The sequence below is a fragment of the Lethenteron reissneri genome, chromosome 72 (genome assembly GCF_015708825.2).
Source record: "Lethenteron reissneri isolate LAM-NWPU_2019-01 chromosome 72, ASM1570882v1, whole genome shotgun sequence".
In the NCBI taxonomy this organism is placed as follows: domain Eukaryota; kingdom Metazoa; phylum Chordata; class Hyperoartia; order Petromyzontiformes; family Petromyzontidae; genus Lethenteron; species Lethenteron reissneri.
The window spans coordinates 2,288,031-2,305,629 of NC_083850.1; the positions used below are offsets into that span (position 1 = coordinate 2,288,031).

General features: G+C 47.1%; 2 protein-coding genes across 6 annotated transcripts in view; one reads left to right on the forward strand and one right to left on the reverse strand.

Moving 5' to 3' along the window:
- The window catches only part of LOC133361317 (zinc finger protein 91-like), a gene marked incomplete at its 3' end in the record, with an annotated part of 1,159,662 nt that overhangs the window by 925,349 nt on the left and 216,714 nt on the right, over positions 1–17,599 (forward strand). The window lies entirely within an intron of this gene.
- Positions 1,903–17,599, reverse strand: part of LOC133361255 (adhesion G-protein coupled receptor F1-like) — a 45,510-nt gene continuing 29,813 nt past the window's right edge. For all 5 annotated transcript variants that reach the window (XM_061580155.1, XM_061580157.1, XM_061580154.1 and 2 more), the window contains 9 exons: positions 16,779–16,983; positions 14,736–14,952; positions 13,236–14,156; positions 12,666–12,707; positions 12,260–12,301; positions 10,923–10,941; positions 9,353–9,433; positions 8,389–8,526; positions 1,903–6,785 (listed from right to left, as the gene is read on the reverse strand). In XM_061580155.1, coding sequence (XP_061436139.1) covers positions 6,625–6,785; positions 8,389–8,526; positions 9,353–9,433; positions 10,923–10,941; positions 12,260–12,301; positions 12,666–12,707; positions 13,236–14,156; positions 14,736–14,952; positions 16,779–16,983 — 1,826 coding nt within the window. In that variant the 3' untranslated portion in view covers positions 1,903–6,624. The remainder of the gene's footprint in view (positions 6,786–8,388; positions 8,527–9,352; positions 9,434–10,922; positions 10,942–12,259; positions 12,302–12,665; positions 12,708–13,235; positions 14,157–14,735; positions 14,953–16,778; positions 16,984–17,599) is intronic.

Below are 17,599 nucleotides of genomic sequence, written 5' to 3' on the forward strand. Positions count from 1 at the left end.
ATATATTCTGCTAGCTTCCCCACTGCTAGCATCTCACTATATATTCTGCTAGCTTCTCCACTGCTAGCATTCCGCTATATACTCTGCTAGCTTCTCTACTGCTAGCCTCTCACTATATATTCTGCTAGCTTCCCCACTGCTAGCATCTCACCATATACTCTGCTAGCTTCTCCACTGCTAGCATTCCGCTATATACTCTGCTAGCTTCTCTACTGCTAGTCTTCGCGCACTCACACTTAGGATTCCGCTAGCTTCTATACTGCTAGCCTTTCTACCCTCGCCTCTCCAACCTCGCCCTTGCCTCCAGTTCAGCCATCACCGCTGGAGAGGAAGGGGTGTGGAGAGCGGGGCCTTGGCTTTCTCTTGTGTTTGCTCTTCTCTTCGCTCCAACCAACTCCCCCCCAACCTCACACGTTGCCGTATTTATCCTCATTTAACGCCCTGATTAAGCTAGCGTCCTCCCGTCTCCTCCCGCACGAGGCGTCCGCTGCTATCGCCTCAATCTGCAGACTCCAAGGCGCCTACTCCGCGTGTGCATTTGCAGCCAGCCAATGATGGCTATGCATCTTAATCGGTCGTCTCTCGCGTTGCTTTCTCTCGCAGCGCCTATTCGCCCTGATGTGACCTCACTGTCCGCGGCTCACACGTGCATACACACTGTTTGCAAAACCCCACGCGCGTTACTCCACTACACATGTATCGTAGTGGATATCGCAGCAGCATATCCAACGTGCATAGATGTATCGCTTTAACTGAAAGCAATTATAGCAACAATAATTATTACATTTTGCCAATTAAAATAGCGATAGGGCATTTAATTGAAAATCATGATCACAGTTCTCACTCGCTCGCTCAGCTACAGCATTGCCATGTTGCCCTCAGCGCGTCAGAACGGGCGTGGCAAAGCGAATGGTAATGCTATTATTGCTATATAATGATTAAATCAATAGAAATGGTACCAATTATTATTGTAATTGTTTTCCCCACGCTAAGGAAGACGGAACCATAGAAGCCGCTCCGGCGCCACGACAAATGGCGATATAAGCACGCCTTTCAATGGTCAAAGGCTCCCCAACATCAGTTGCTCTAATTAGACAAGACGTTTTCCTGTGTGGCTGGTCGCGACCATTCGTGATTTGAAATGGAGAAGGCGGGGGGGGGGGGGGAAATGTACGAATATGAATTATTAAAATTAAGTAAAAAAACACGAATAGGCCCAGGATCCGCGGGAACCTGCACCATTTTTTTATGATTATCTTGAATTATCACGCGAGATGAGTCGAACATTTTCGCTCGTTAGGATTCGTAGATCTGAATATATTAAGCGTCAAAGATTTGAAAGAATATAAAGACAAGGCAAGTTCAATACAAGTGTAACCCGAGTTCGTTTCCGAGTTCTAATAACTAAACTATTTACTTATTTTATCGGGTAAGGCTTACTGAGCAATATTGGTCTTTGTGAGAAGCGACCTGGCTACAAATGATGGCTCCATGAAGTGCCCTATAATATGGAAGGTAATTGCAGTCAAACATTCTAAATGGATGTTTCTAAATATGGAGGGACACCCCGGAGAACCCAAAAAAATCCACACGACCACGGGGAGAGAGACATTAAGAACTCAAAATGTACAGCAGGCGTCAGTTGGAATCGAACCCATGACCTGTATACCAGGCGAGAGTGTTAACATCTCATAGCCACCATGGCGTCCACAGTGATGAGCACCTGATGATGCTGGTTGTCATTTCCAGCGAAACATTAATTAAAATTGTAAATATTGTTTTGGGTTTTCTCTTCAAAACAACCGGTGTGCTAAAATAGTAACACATTGGTACATTCTGTTTACGTGACAAACCTTACAATCTTGCTGTTAGGGTGTACAACACATTGACATTTACGCGATCTAACCCAAAAAAACTTTAATTCGACAAACCATAAAAAATTTAGGTATTAAAGTTTTTCATGATTACAAAAGCACAAAAGGTGTTAAGATTATCAAACACCAAATATACGCCAATTACAAGGAATCAATATCACGATATTGGCGAAAAGGTCCCATAGCTGATATATAATTTGATTGTAATAGCTCGGGCAATGATTGACAGTAAATATATGCATTGTTCATAATACAGTCGACGTTTGTATATACAAACCTGCAGCAGGACTGCATTATGTTGACTGAAGCTAGATCATAAGTGCTTAAAATATTATAATCGTTGATAATTAAAAAAATAACTACTTGAAAAAATGTTTTTATATATTTTACATCAATCATGAACCGTAAAGGATCCTAATTATTAAAAAAAAATTGTGGTTAAATAATTATTATACATATCACAGCCAAATCTAAACGGTTTATGAAATGCCATGGACGTACTCCAATCAACCCATCGCAGTCGCTAGGAAGACCACGCCGGCAACACAGTACAACCAAAAAGAAGTCCACCTTGAATATCAGGTGGCACAAATATACTAGAAGTCCCTGCTATCAGGAAATGCTAGTTGCCTGTTGGGCTTAGTGGAGAGAGTCCAACACGTGATTGATATGGGAAAATATCCCGAGTGTAAGAAAAGTAAGTTCCAAGAACTTACTTCCTTAAAATAGATCCAACAGTGCCACCTGTTGTCCGTGCGCCATGCTGACAGCCAAAGGCTTGATGTATAAGATAGTAGCCAAGTTGAGGGAGATGGAGGCGGAAGGTCATATTGATGGAAGCTCATATTGCAAAAGTGACAGAGCCCACTGATTGGGTCAGCTCTCTGGTAACAGTGTTGAAGAATAACAAAGTAAGGATCTACATTGACCCAAAAGACCTCAACAAGGCCATCAGAAGGGAACATTATCCTATCCCAACAGTAGAGAAATTGGTTGCATCAATGCCACCAAATGCCAAAGTATTTTCAGTGATCGATGCCAAGTCTGGATTATTACAGATTAAGCACGACTACAAGTTCAGTCTGATAACTACTTTCAACACACCGGCAGGACGTTACAGATGGTTCCGGCTTCCATTTGGCATGAAGTAAACCAGAGAGCTGTATCAAAAAAATATGGACATGTTAGAATACTTGCAAGGAGCCAGAGCTATTATGGATGACATCCTAATAGCTGAACGTAACAATAAAGGGCACACCCAGGTGATGAAATGGGTGGTGGAGAGTGCGACTAAGCACAACTTGAAGCTGACCTTTGACAAGTGCCAGGCCAAGTCTGCTGTAGTCAAGTATTTGGGCCATATCACAAATGGAGGAATGCTGCCAGACAATGATGAGGTCAAAGCCGTGCAAGAAATGGCAACTCCAAAGACTAAACACAATCTGTCTATGTTCCTGCCCAATGCCAGCGAGGTAGATGCCCCACTGCGTGAGATGCTGTGCAAGACAGTTGTGACAAGCCTCAGCAAAGGAGCTTTGACCGGCTCAGGGATTTGTGCTAAAGAACCCGGTGTTGGCTTATTACAACCCTGTGATGTCAAAAATCATTAAGTGCGATGCAAGTAGTTTTGCCTTAGGGGGAGTACTTCTCCAGGGTGGTCGCCCTGTTGCGTACACGTCGCATGCTCTGACAGACACGGAACAGAGATATGCGCAAATAGAAAAGGAGGTTCTTGCCATTCTCCACAGCTGAAATAACTTTCATTACTACATCTTCGGTATTCAAGTCACAGTGGTGAGTGATCACAAGCCATTTAAATATATGTTTGAAAATCCTTTACTATCTGCCACAATGAGGCAGCAGTCAATGCTGCTCAGACTGCAACCATATGACTTATTGGTGACATACAAGCCAGGGTCAGAGATCCCAATTGGGGATGCACTAATTTGGGCAAATCTGCGAGTACCAGACATTGAGCCAGCACTGATTAACATAGTTGACTATATTGAAGACACCCCTGCCCGTTATGCACATTTCCAGCAGGCCACAGCCCATGAGATGAATGAGTTGAACACAATTATACTCAAAGTGTGGTCTGCTACGAAGTTGGAGATGACCCACATCATCCGAGAATTATGGACCTTCTGTGACGAGTTGTCCATCTGTGATGGAATAATCTATAACGGAATGAGAATTGTAGTGCCACCCTCAGTGAGACCTGCCATGACAAAGCAGTTTCATGCCTCACATCTGGGGACAGTAAAGTGCAAACAACGGGCTAGAGAAGCTGGTTTAAAATGATGATCCAGATAGAAGCTGCCGTCAGCGACTGTCTAGACTGCAATGACTTTCAGAGTAAGCAGCAGCATGAAAACGCTTCGCCCGACAAAGAAATCAGACCTGCGATGGGTGAAAGTAGCAGCAGACCTCTTCGAGTAGGAAGGTCAGCATTACTTTGTACCTGTCGACTACTTCTCTAAGTATATAGAGGTGGAGCATTTAGACAATCTCACATCAACTGCTACCATCAAGGCTTTGGAAGCACAATTGCACTGTCACAGAATAGCCAAGAAGCTGCGCACGGACAATGGACCCAATATTCAGCTCCCGGAAATTTGTAGACAACTGCCAAGAGTTTCCGATTGATCATCAGGCATCGTCTCCATATTACACTCGCTCCAATGGAGAAGCTGAAAAGGCTGTTCAGATAGTCAAGTGCATGTGGGCCAAGTAATCTCTTTCATATTACAGAACTACAACCCGTTGCCTGCCCAGCTGCGTATGTCCTGTCGACCACGGAATCTACTCCCAGCTGCCAGAGAGCTGCTGCAGCCAGCATTTTATGATTTAGCAGACGTGCGCTGCAGGCTGGATCGAGCAAAACAAAAACAGTGGCTATATCATGACCGGAAGAGCGGAAAGGACATACAGGTTATCCTATGGGATCCGGTTCACATGGTACCATTGCTTGGAGACAAGCGTTGGATGCAGATGACCGTGTTAGGGACCCATGATGCTCCAAGGTCCTATGTTGTGGAACATGATTGAGAGAAGTTCCGCCAAAATAGACGGGACTTGTGACTGTCCACTTACAGGGCTTCATGTCATTGGCCCCTCAGGTCCTCCATCGTGCCACCAGCCCCTCAGATGGCCTCAACTCCAAGCAACACACTGGTCGTGGCAACACCTGACAAGACCAGCACCAACTTTGGCAATTTAACACAATATACCAGTCAAGAACACCAGGCATGTTGGAAGCCCAGAGGAATGTTCCCCAAAGCGGCTGTCCTGCGAGGCCAATTCCTGTGGTCAATAACTGCCCAACTTGTCAGCAGAGGTGGGGCCAGCAACAATGCCTCAGCTCCACAATGGCGAGGCTCCCATGATCAGGACGAGGGTCGGGCGATTGGTGAATCAACCGTGCCATCTGAGGGATTATGTAGCTTGATTTTATGGGGGCAGAATAATCCCCCTTCAATGTACTATTGGCATTACAAAGCAGTCGACTCCTGTAAAACAACAGAGCCATTTGCGTGGTGCTTTTATCATACGCTCATCCTTTGTGAAGAATTTGAATATTAAGTTATTGTTGAAGTGCTGAGGTTTGTTGTAATTAAGTTTGTTTATTGTGAAAAAGAGAGATGTAAAATATGCCTAAAGATGTAATGCATGTGTAGTGACATAAGAAGGGAGGGGTTGCTGGGGGCTCTGGGTTCCCAGGTGGGTCCAGACGCTTAAGCCTCTGGGCGCCAGGCGCTGGGTTCCCAGGGGGTCCAGACGCTTAAGCCTTTTTGGCGCCGCCAACAGGGGGGGGGGCTGTGTGTGCTCTGTGGGATGTCTGGTGGCGCACACGGCCCCACCCCTCGTTAGACCAGGCATTAAAGGAGAGCTCCCTGGACGATCAGGGCCCAGTTGTAACTCAAGACCCAAGACCCACGACCAGCCATCTGAAGACCCTGGGATGCTGCGAGAGCCAGCGCTGGGACTCTGGAACTCCCGACTCTACGACCTTGTGAGGGCGAGTTCCGGAGCGTAGCCAGAGTAGAGTATCTAGGCTGTGTAGCTAGGCTGTAACAGAGTATCAGGACTGTTGGAGAGTTGGAGTACTGTTGGAGTGTTGTATTGTAATAAAGAAGTACATCTACAAGTGTCTCCGGAACCCGTTACACATGCATAATGTATGTGCTGAGGTAAGGACTAGGAGGTGGGTCCAGAGGTATATTTAAAAGGGATGCTTGTGTGGGGGAAGGGGGAACTGGGCGCAGCAGAGAGAGGAAGCACAGGATACAATTTAGATGCATGAATAAAGCTGGAAGTAACCAACTCTCGTGGTGTGCCTTCATTCTACCATCACCTACACCACCATGCGTTACAATCTGGTGAAATAAAGTACATCGATCAAGCTACATTTTTGTTAAGCCAATTAGAAAAATGGGCACTATATTGTCCCCGATGCCACATGGCCGATATGACAACACTCATGCAAGGAGTCATCACTCCTGCAGGTGGTCTGTGTCTGAAATAGGGATGTTTATATTATAAATGTCGGTGTTAACTCTTAAAATGTTTCATCATTCTGTCAATAATTGGTAAAAGATAATCATTGTTATTGGTTAAAAATAGACTTAGAAACTCACAACGTTGAAACCCCCTTATCAATTTAGTGTTTCGGCAGAGCTTATCTTGAACTGAATTGACAATGTGACTTCGATACTTAAGTTCATCATTCTGTACTGCAACCCCCAGGTGGTTACATCTCCATAAGGTTATTGGAGGAGCTTCGAAGTGAGCGTTTGTGAAAGAGGCGCTCTGGGTGCCGATGGCTCTTGTCGTCGCATTCCGAACAGAATGATCCCTCGCAGTCGTCGCACGTCACCTCCGTCGGCTTACCACAGATGCCACAGACATTGCCTGCAGTCGCACGGAAGCGATGGGGAATGAACGCAGAATACACACACAGTGAGCCATGTACACAGAATACACACAGAGTGAGCCATGTACACAGAATACACACACAGTGAACAGTGTACATGTAGTGCGCAGACACTGAGCAATGTATATAGAATATACACAGGCACCGAGACCCGGTCTCCTTGTGTCTCTACACACTGAGACCCGGTCTCCTTGTGTCTCTACACACTGAGACCCGGTCTCCTTGTGTCTCTACACACTGAGACCCGGTCTCCTTGTGTCTCTACACACTGAGACCCGGTCTCCTTGTGTCTCTACACACTGAGACCCGGTCTCCTTGTGTCTCTATACACTGAGACCCGGTCTCCCTGTGTCTCTAGACACTGAGACCCGGTCTCCTTGTGTCTCTACACACTGAGACCCGGTCTCCTTGTGTCTCTACACACTGAGACCCGGTCTCACTGTGTCCCTACACATTGAGACCCGGTCTCCTTGTGTCTCTACACACTGAGATACGGTCTCCCTGTGTCTCTACACACTGAGACCCGGTCTCCTTGTGTCTCTACACACTGAGACCCGGTCTCCTTGTGTCTCTACACACTGAGACCCGGTCTCCTTGTGTCTCTACACACTGAGACCCGGTCTCCCTGTGTCTCTACACACTGAGACCCGGCCTCCTTGTGTCTCTACACACTCAGACCCGGTCTCCTTGTGTCTTTACACACTGAGACCCGGTCTCCCTGTGTCTCTAGACACTGAGACCCGGTCTCCCTGTGTCTCTACACACTGAGACCCGGTCTCCGTGTGTCTCTACACACTGAGACCCGGTCTCCGTGTGTCTCTACACACTGAGACCCGGTCTCACTGTGTCTCTAGACACCGAGACCCGGTCTCCCTGTGTCTCTAGACACTGAGACCCGGTCTCACTGTGTTTCTACACACTGAGACCCGGTCTCTTTGTGTCTCTACACACTGAGACCCGGTCTCCTTGTGTCTCTACACACTGAGACCCGGTCTCCTTGTGTCTCTACACACTGAGACCCGGTCTCCCTGTGTCTCTAGACACTGAGACCCGGTCTCCTTGTGTCTCTATACACTGAGACCCGGTCTCCTTGTGTCTCTATACACTGAGACCCGGTCTCCCTGTGTCTCTAGACACTGAGACCCGGTCTCCTTGTGTCTCTACACACTGAGACCCGGTCTCACTGTGTCCCTACACATTGAGACCCGGTCTCCGTGTGTCTCTACACACTGAGACCCGGTCTCCTTGTGTCTCTATACACCGAGACCCGGTCACCCTGTGTCTCTACACACTGAGACCCGGTCTCCTTGTGTCTCTATACACCGAGACCCGGTCTCCGTGTGTCTCTACACACTGAGACCCGGTCTCCTTGTGTCTCTATACACCGAGACCCGGTCACCCTGTGTCTGACCTCTCGACCCTTAGTGCCCCAGTCTCCCCGTGTCCGGAGGCAGCCCCCCCCCCCCGTATCCTCCCCCCCATATCCCCCCCCCCCCCGCGTCCTCCCCCCCGGTGCGCCCCCACCCCCCCCCCCGGTGTCCCCCCAACGTGTAGCCGGGGGGGGGGGGGTGCTGGCCTCACTCTGTCCGCCGTTCATGCTCCGCTCGTGGTTCCTGCGGTCGAGGCGCTCGTGCTGCTTCTCGTCGCAGCTACGACAGAACGGCTGCTTGCATTCGGTGCACGACACCTCTGGGAGCCCTCCGCAGATCGCGCAGGTGACTGCACACACGAACAAAAGGCGACAGTACCCCCCCCCCCCAGGTACACTTTTTTAACGGGACTGTCGGGGGGCAAGTGCTGTTAGTAGGAGGCTGTGCCTATGAAGGCCGGCAAAGTGTGCGAGTAGGCCTCGGCAAGGTAAGGTAATTTACCGTTTTTACCGGGTGATGCCTTCTTCAAGAAGGCTACCAGAGTTCGCTGGAGGATGAGCCACAACCCCGCCCATCTTCCCCCTTGTTATTCCCATCTTGTCTCCCAGCGCTGGCAAGTTCGCCACATCTGGTAAGTCCAATGTTTTATCTTATTTGACCATTAAGAGTAGTTATAAATCATGTTCATCATCTGTTCCAATAACCCAATGAACCCCTAATGTGTTGGCCGTAGGTAACAAATTACGATGTCGGGAACGCATTTCCATAAGGCCAATGCTATAATGGCCCCTTATAGCACTTATTCACCTCGCGCTCTCGTTTCAAGGCACGCATTCCCCGCTCTAAACGGGGTATGCATGTGGTAGGAGATGCGTTCCTGACAAGTGCCGCGTTACGCACAAAACCGCGTTGAGCGAGTAAACAATCACTGTACAGTAGTGTACATACTGTACACTACAGCTGTCCCCATCGCGCGACATAGAACCGAGTTAAGGGTGCCGTCTCATTCATTATACTGTATCATACTGCTCAGCAATGCAGCTCAAGAAAGTACTTAGTCGTTGACCGTTTCAGAAACCGCGTTATGTTGGGGTGTGTTCTGCGTTGTGCCCAAAATATTTCCTGAACGGAAGAACCGCGTTGTTTTTGCGTAAACGCATCGTCAGTGTGAACACCTTGCTTGGGTCGTTGTAATCGGTAGACTCCGTCCACCGTGTTGTTCTCTATGTCGTATTCGGAGACCACAAGGGGCGAATCTGTACACACGAAGCACATGGAAAGTCAAGCGAAAACAAAACTTTGTATTCTACCCAGGGAAGGCCCACGGAGCTATATAGCTCTTGTTCAGAAGCGACCTGTCCACAATTGATATCAATTCAACTTAGTGGCTTATCATCATGAACATCATCACCACATTGGAATTTATAGCAGCAGCCAAATTATCTAAACGCACGTTTCTACAGACTCATTTAGACCCATATATGCACAAAGACCCATACAGACCCACACAAACCCATACTGAAACTAAACTACAGTCGACCCTTCTGCATCGCGACTTTCCCCATCGCGGTTTCGATATATCGCGGGGTCGGCATAAAACATTTAAAGGGGAATTTTGCTGGGAGTTTTTCGAGAGCCGCAAACGACACGCAAAAAGTTTAGTAACTCATAAATGCATAAAATATATGTACAGTACTGTATAATATTAATGTATTTTATCTTTAAATACCATAAATATACTCGATTTTTTAAAGTTACATTTTGTAAAAAGTTCGTTTGCGAAAACAACTGCGGTTCTACGCACTGGTTTTGGAGGACACCAAGCATGTTTATGGCAGCCTCTCACGTGATAGCTCGCAGTCCTCTCGCAGTGATCTTTGTATCACTACGGCTGGGGTGCCAGCTCCCCTAAGCCCCGTGATGTGGAAGGGGCGACTATTTTATTTACCAGGTACATACTGTACACTACTGTACAGTGATTGTTTACTCGCTCAACGCGGTTTTGTGCGTAACGCGGCACTTGTCAGGAACGCATCTCCTACCACATGCATACCCCGTTTAGAGCGGGGAATGCGTGCCTTGAAACGAGAGCGCGAGGTGAATAAGTGCTATAAGGGGCCATTATAGCATTGGCCTTATGGAAATGCGTTCCCGACATCGTAATTTGTCACCTGAGCTATCAGCTCTTTTCAGAAGCGACCTGGCTATCACAATTGATAGCTGAACAAAGTTGCTAATCACATAGAAATGTATAGCAGCCAAATGCTCTAGACCACGATACGAAGACAAAGTTCCTCCGTGTAGCATCTAGCAGCATGGACGGGAAAGTTACGTGGTTAGGAGTGACCAGCTGTGAAGGCCTGCACTGTGGCACGCCTGCTCGGCCGTCTTTGTTTCCCCAGTTCTCATTTAAGGCCGAGTCAACTTACAGGAGGCCCCATTACCACAGAGAGATACGAATTTCCCCCGTATAGCCAGAGCCAGATTAAGGCATGGGCTTTAGGGGCTGCAGCCCAGGGGCCTCCGCCAGCTGGAGGGCCTCCAGAGATGAAGTGAAAAGTTATTTCATTTGTGAATGCTGAAATTTATTTGTTGTTAGCCTTGTAAAAAATAATTTTATTTTTCTTTAACTTTGTTTTTCATTTGAAACGATTACTGGGGGCCTCACAGTACCTGTAGCCCAGGGGCCTACACAATCTTAATCCCGCTCTGGGTGCAGGTGATGCGTTAAATGTCAAATCTCACCTTTCTTTTTCATCCCCTCCTAAAATAAAAAGAGAAAGACATTCCATTCAAGAATGAGTTTGAGACACATTGGAGAAAGATTATGGCGAGGTGTACATGTGTAGCACATTTTTGTCAATATATTTCAGGATTAGTACGATGTGCTCTCAGGGATTTGAGACTCATTGAGACCGAGTCTCAGAGTCTAGAGATACTGGGAGACCAGAGCTCAGGATCTTAAAACTCAGGGAGACCAGGGCTCAAGGTATTGATACTTAGGGATACTGAGGATCTGGTTATTAAGATATAGTAATTATGGAACGTTGCACCAATGTTGGGCCTACATCGGTCGAATGCTTGCATCCAGTATGCCAAATGGTGGTCCAACGTTGCCATGTTTATGGGTCATGGTTGGGAGTAATTCACCGTACCTCATCGCACTCATCACTGAACTATCGATGTGGGAGCATAGACACGCAGTCCAGAGTATAGACGTGGGATCACGGAAGTACAATAGATGTTGCTACACTTGACTCTGCTACCAGACAGTAGCGTAAACAGTGCTACCCAAGCTCTCAACCATGCTCTGAGATTCCGAGTTATGATGATAACGGGGCATTATTGTATTAATACGTAGATAAGTTACATTTGTTATTGAATAAAATGTATAGAAAACACACATATCTGGAAAAGGGAGACAGACAGACATCCATGCACATTGGATATTTATGGAAACAACCCCTTCAGGATTTAGCAACATTGCAGTCCCTGGACCACTACCGGCAGTGGTCCTCCAGGTGGTCCGTGGTGGCTGATGCAAATACAGGTTGATTCGGAAGTAATAATGTTTATACCTCTTGTTTTAGATAATAATTTATATTTTACTCGAGATTTTTTTTTATTGTTAAGTAAACTACCCGCATGAAACTACCCGAACCCTAAGATCGAAATGCCACCCCTCAAAAAAAACAACGTATAGTTGCGTTTAACAAAAAAAGTATTCTCCAGTAATATGATTCATTTAGTGTTCCTGGTATTCAGGGGGATAAGTTTAATGCATTTGTCACCAGAGGTCGGTGGTTGGGTGGTCTGCAGAAATATTTGCAGTGTTCTGTGGTTCCAAATAAATTTGAGAATCACTGCCCTAGACCATCCGATGACCCCATTAAATGTAATTATCATCGCTTGAAGAAGCTGCAATGAAAGCACCACTTTGCCTAGATTTCCCACTTTGGATAAATGTCTGGGCTGGGGTGTCCATATGAAAGAAAGGGGGCAGGGGGAGCGGGGGGTATGCGTAGAAGACAGGCTCTCAGGCCTAGGCTGTGGGTGTTTTAAATGAGTTGTAAATTACTTACGTAGCTCACAATGTTCATAGACCTATTTAGTAACCGCTTCACCTGTTACACAACAACAAGAAGGACACAAGACTTTACATTTATCTCATTATTACTCCAATGGAGACCGGTCTGTTAGTCTATCTGTGTTTAGATACCTTTAGATACCAGTCTGTCAAGTGTTTTTTTTGTCTGTAAACCCCATCAGAGACCGGTATATCAGACCACCATTTTCTAAAGATATAAGCACTGCCTGCCATTAAATAACTGTCTAGCGAACCCAACTAAGACCGGTCATTCTAGTTATTGTCTAGACTGGTGGGGATCCCATCAGAGACCAGTCTGCTAGTCGATCATTGTCGAGATACCCCATCAGTGATGTTAAAAAATTATGTAATTCGTGATGATTTCATTAAAATACACTCACCTCTTCATCCAGTAAACAGTTGAAAACTACGACAATCATCCCCTATAGACACAGCAAGACACACACACAAAGCGATTGCATTTAATTATGTTTGATGTTCATAGGACATACTGTGGAAAAGTCAATGGCCACGAGTCAAGAATATTCTTGGAGTGGAAGAAAAGACATCGACAGCATTCATTCCTTGGTGGCCACAATGAGACTTGAAGATGGAGCGATAAAGCTGGTTGATGTGCCAGTGCGAGGTGGGTCGTAGAATATTAATATATAATTTTACATTTATGGAGAGCCTTCACTTGACATAGTAAAGAAAAATGGTGACCGAATAGAATGATTCGGATGGCAAGAGGAGTGCAAGGATTGAAGATTGAGTGATAGCAATAGAGGGTATTTCGGGGTTAGGAAAGGGCAGCGGAGATATGGGAAGTAGTGGGAGGCACGATAGGAGTGATGAGGTAAGCAGAACAGTGAGAGATGGCGAGGACTTGAGGATGCCTGCATCGAGCAGTGGATTGATGATTGCTGATGATTACGACCCCAGGATAACAAACCCACGCACATCATCCTCACCTGGAGCGCATTGAGGACGGCAAACAGGTACATGATGGCAGGAATCTTATTTCCATCAGGCATGAAGAAGTAAGCTCCCACACCCCAGATCACGGCCAGCCCCGTCATGAGAATTAGCAGCTTCCATGCCTTCCCAGTGGTGGAATCACCCAGCAGACCCCCACCCTCCTGCCGCTTCTGGCCATCGTGATCCCAGAGCCGAGCTCTCAGCAAGATGTAGATGGCAACCGCCAGACCCACCGCAATGACAAGCAAGACGGGGACGACAAGGGCGAGGGCCTTGCTGCCATCCCAGTTGAGCCAGCACGAGTCGGGCTGCATGTACGCTCTGCTCGAGTGAGTGGCGGCGACTGTGATCACGGAAATCAGCACCGGCAGGCCGTAGCCCCCGGCAAAGGTGGCCGCCATCACCTTGCGCCCAGACAAGCCCCCATAAATGGCGTTGCCGTTGAGCAGGAGGTGAATGGCCTGCAATAGTAGCCACGAAAATGCGCAGAGGTAGCTGAGGTGGAGGAAGAACTGTGAGAGCGAGCAGACTGTTGGGTTTGAGTCGGAGATGGTCACCATGAACCAAACGTGGGAGAGGAGCAGAGCGCAGAGGACATTGAGTTTGATGCCGCGGCTAAGGGAGCGATGACCTCCATGATCGTCGTCGTTCTCCTCGCCGTTGGACTTGTGGCCATATCGCTTATTCTGATGCAGCACCATGGACTCCAGGACCACAGCAAAGATGAGGAATGCAATGGAGATGCTCAGACACACGTAGGTAATGATGGTAAAGGTGGGATCCCCCTGACTTGTTTCACGTAAGCGTAAGATGCTGAAGGGGGTTGTGTGAGTGCAGATACAGGAGACTGCGTTGTCTTTGGTGTTGCCGGTTGTGCAGCCTTCGGTCGACCACCCCCCAACACTGCCATTTAACTGTGAAAACAAATGTAATATTCCTCAGTTATTCACAAACTTGTTTCTCCGTGATTTTGGCTATCGCATCTGGAACTCTACTAGACTGCATTGAGAAAAAGAAAAAGAAAGCAATGAGATCAAATGATGACAAATAACGTATCATACTTTCATATTTATTTGTATTTGCTTTATGTTTATTATAACCAATTATTTTAGTGCTGTGATAATTTTCACGTATTTAAAATTACTTGCGATTATGGTAATTTGTAAAAAAAAAAGTTTCCATAGGCCAATATCATTTTAGGCGAAATTTGGTATTCACAAGCATCTCCGAAAGTTCATCCTGTGGTTGTGTGGATTATACTCCGGATCCGCCTGTTTTTCCATCCACATTTAGAATCAACATGGATTACGAGTAATTGGCTGCTATACATATCCACATTACATACCACTTCGTTGAGCTATCATTTGTGGCAAATTCGCTGGTGAAATAGAATCATATAGCTCAGTTGGGCCTGGTGAAAAAAACATGTTTTAGTTTAGTTTATACTCATGTCAACATCCTCTCCTCCCACTCATTGTCGACTGGCATCTTACTTTGAAGTCCCAGAAGGAGCAATGGGGGGTTTCCTTGAGGGGTACCCCTGCCTTCACCCCTCTCAGTGCCAGATTCATGGAGATGCCGGAACTGCCCCCTCCCTGGGCCCCGCTCAGCACGGTGCTCAGAACCAGGCTCCCCACACTTGGGGGGCCAGACGAGGCCTCGCTCGCTAGGGCCGGAGCCAGCCGCAGGGGGAGGAGGTCCATCAGCGTGCTGTGGGACAAGGGACAGCAGAGCACGGGGACAGCTGTTAGCTGGGGAAGTGACACACAGATGCAGCTGTTATCTGGGACAGTGGCAAACAGGGACAGCAGTTAGATTCTTATTTTGTATGGGTTAATAGCAGCAGATTAGCTAGGGCAGTGCCACACAGGTACAGCTGTTAGCTGGGGCAGTGGCACACAGGGACAGCTGGTAGCTGGGGCAGTGACACACAGGAACAGCTGTTAGCTGGGGAAGTGACACACAGATACAGATGTTAGCTGGAACAGTGGCATACAGGGACAGCTCTTAGTTTGGACTGTGACAGACGGACATCTGTTAACGGGGGAAGTGACACAGAGGAGCAGCTGTTAGGTGGGACAGTGGCACAAAGGGACAGCTGTTAGCTAGGGCAGTGGCACACAGGGGCAGCTGTTAGCTGAGGAAGTGACACACAGGGACAGCTGTTAACGGGGGAAGTGACACAGAGACAGTTGTTAGCTGGGACAGTGGCACACAGGGACAGCTATTAGCTGTGTTGCCTTTGCTCCCTCAGTGCTGTCCCCATTCCACACGACCCCCTCCGTACTCTCTCCACCGCTTATGTTGGTAAGGTTACGGCGAATGCATTGTGTAGATTCATGTCACGTGATTACTATCCTGGTGATGGTCAGAGGTTATTCTAGTGTTAGTGTTAGGATTTCGATTTAAAGCTTTCGTGACTGCAGGGATTCATCTTCTTGGTTCTTTCGGTAAAGTCACGTAGAAGGGAAGTAATAAAATAATAAAAATAAAACATAATATTTTATTATGTTTTACTGAAAGAACCAAGAAGAGTGTTAGGGTTATTTTCAGTGTTGGCATTGAGGATAGCGTTAGGGTAAAAAAACATTTTACCATTGGAGTATGGGTTAGGGATAGGGCTAGAGTTAGTTTGTGCTCATGTTAGGATAGCAGTATCGTTAGGGTTACAGTCGAATTTAGTGTTAGGGCTAGTGTTATGGTCGAGTTAGGGCTTCGGTTAGAGTTAGGCCTCGTATTAGAAATCGTTTAACTATGCATGTGTAATGACAGGGTGACACCTGCCGGCTTGTAGGGATAATTACGGTTATCGCTGCATTACATAATGCCTTATTATGAAAGGGCGTATCTGGGGTAAAGGTCAAGGGTGGAGTCAGTCGAGAATCTCCGGGAACCAACCCAAAGGTTCTGGAAAGGTGGCGTGGCCAGAGGTGGAGCTTGGCCGCACCAAGCACATATAAGGAGCACCGAACCAGAGGTTCAAGGCTGTTAGCGTGGGGTCTGGGTCCTGGTTGCGTCGCTGCCGTCGTCACTTCTTCGTCTTCGACCACGTGGCTGTCCTTCTGCAAGACCAGCTCCGTCGCCGCCGCTATGCTCGTCAACCAGCCAGTGTAGCGCAGAACGGAGATGGGCTGCGTGTTTGGACAGCCTAGGTGTAGCCGCGTTATGAAGTGTACCGCCCTGTGTGCTCTTAATAAATAAGAAGCCTTCTACTAGACGTGTGTCGGAAGTTGCTCACTATACATGTGTTAGGGGTCATTGTTAGGGTTAGTGTTAAGAGTCAGTGTTATGGCGAGTGTTAGGGTTATCGTTAGGGTTATCGTTAGGGTTGGTACTCATGTTAGTGGTAGGTTAGCATTCGTGTTTTGTGCCAGTGTTAGTGCTGTTGTCTGCACTGGTCAGTGCAAGTGTTATGGTTACCGTTAGGGTTACAGTTATTGTTAGTGCTAATGTTATGATCAAAGTTAGTATTGTAGTGAGAGTTAATCTTATAGCTCTTTTTCATGCCCGTGTGTGTATTGGGGTCTGTGACTCACGTGAAGGCCATGCTGGTGATGGTCAGGTTGGAGTTTTCATTGAGTTTTGAGATGGCCTTGCTGTCAATGTCAACAGACGATGTCTGCCCGTCCACCTTGAACTCCTGGTGGTACGCCGTGGGTGTCTCACGCGCCCGGTACAGCGAGCCAGCCATCAAGATGTTACTCGAACTCAGGTTAAAGTCTTCCCTGCTCTTCTTTGAACCTGAGCAGTGGAACAAAACCATCCCCTGTACGATAAACAATCACTTTTTCTCCATTGCCCATAGACTCAACACTGCCCATAGACTTAACACTGCCCATATACTCAACACCACCCATAGACTCACACTGCCCATAGACTCACAATGTCCACATACTCAGCACTGCACCATAGACTCAACACTGCCTATCGACCAACACTGCCCCCAGACTCAAGACTGCCTATAGACTCAGCACTGCCCATAGACTAAACACTGCCCATAGACTAACACTGCCCATAAACTCAACTCTATCCATAGATTCATCTTCTTTGTTCTTTCGGTAAAGTCACGTAGAAGGAAAATAATAAAATAATAAAAATACAACATAATTCAATAATTCTCACGACGTTTCGGCCACAACGCAAGCAGCCGTCTTCAGATGGAGAACAGGTCTGTCGAGAAGGCAGAGTCTGAATGGCACGCCCCAGACAGACCTGTTCGCCACCTGAAGACGGCTGCTTGCGTTGTGGCCGAAACGTCGTGAGAATTATTTTATTATGTTTTATTTTTATTATTTTCCTTCTACGTGACTTTACCGAAAGAACCAAGAAGATGAATCCCTGCAGTCACGAAAGCTTT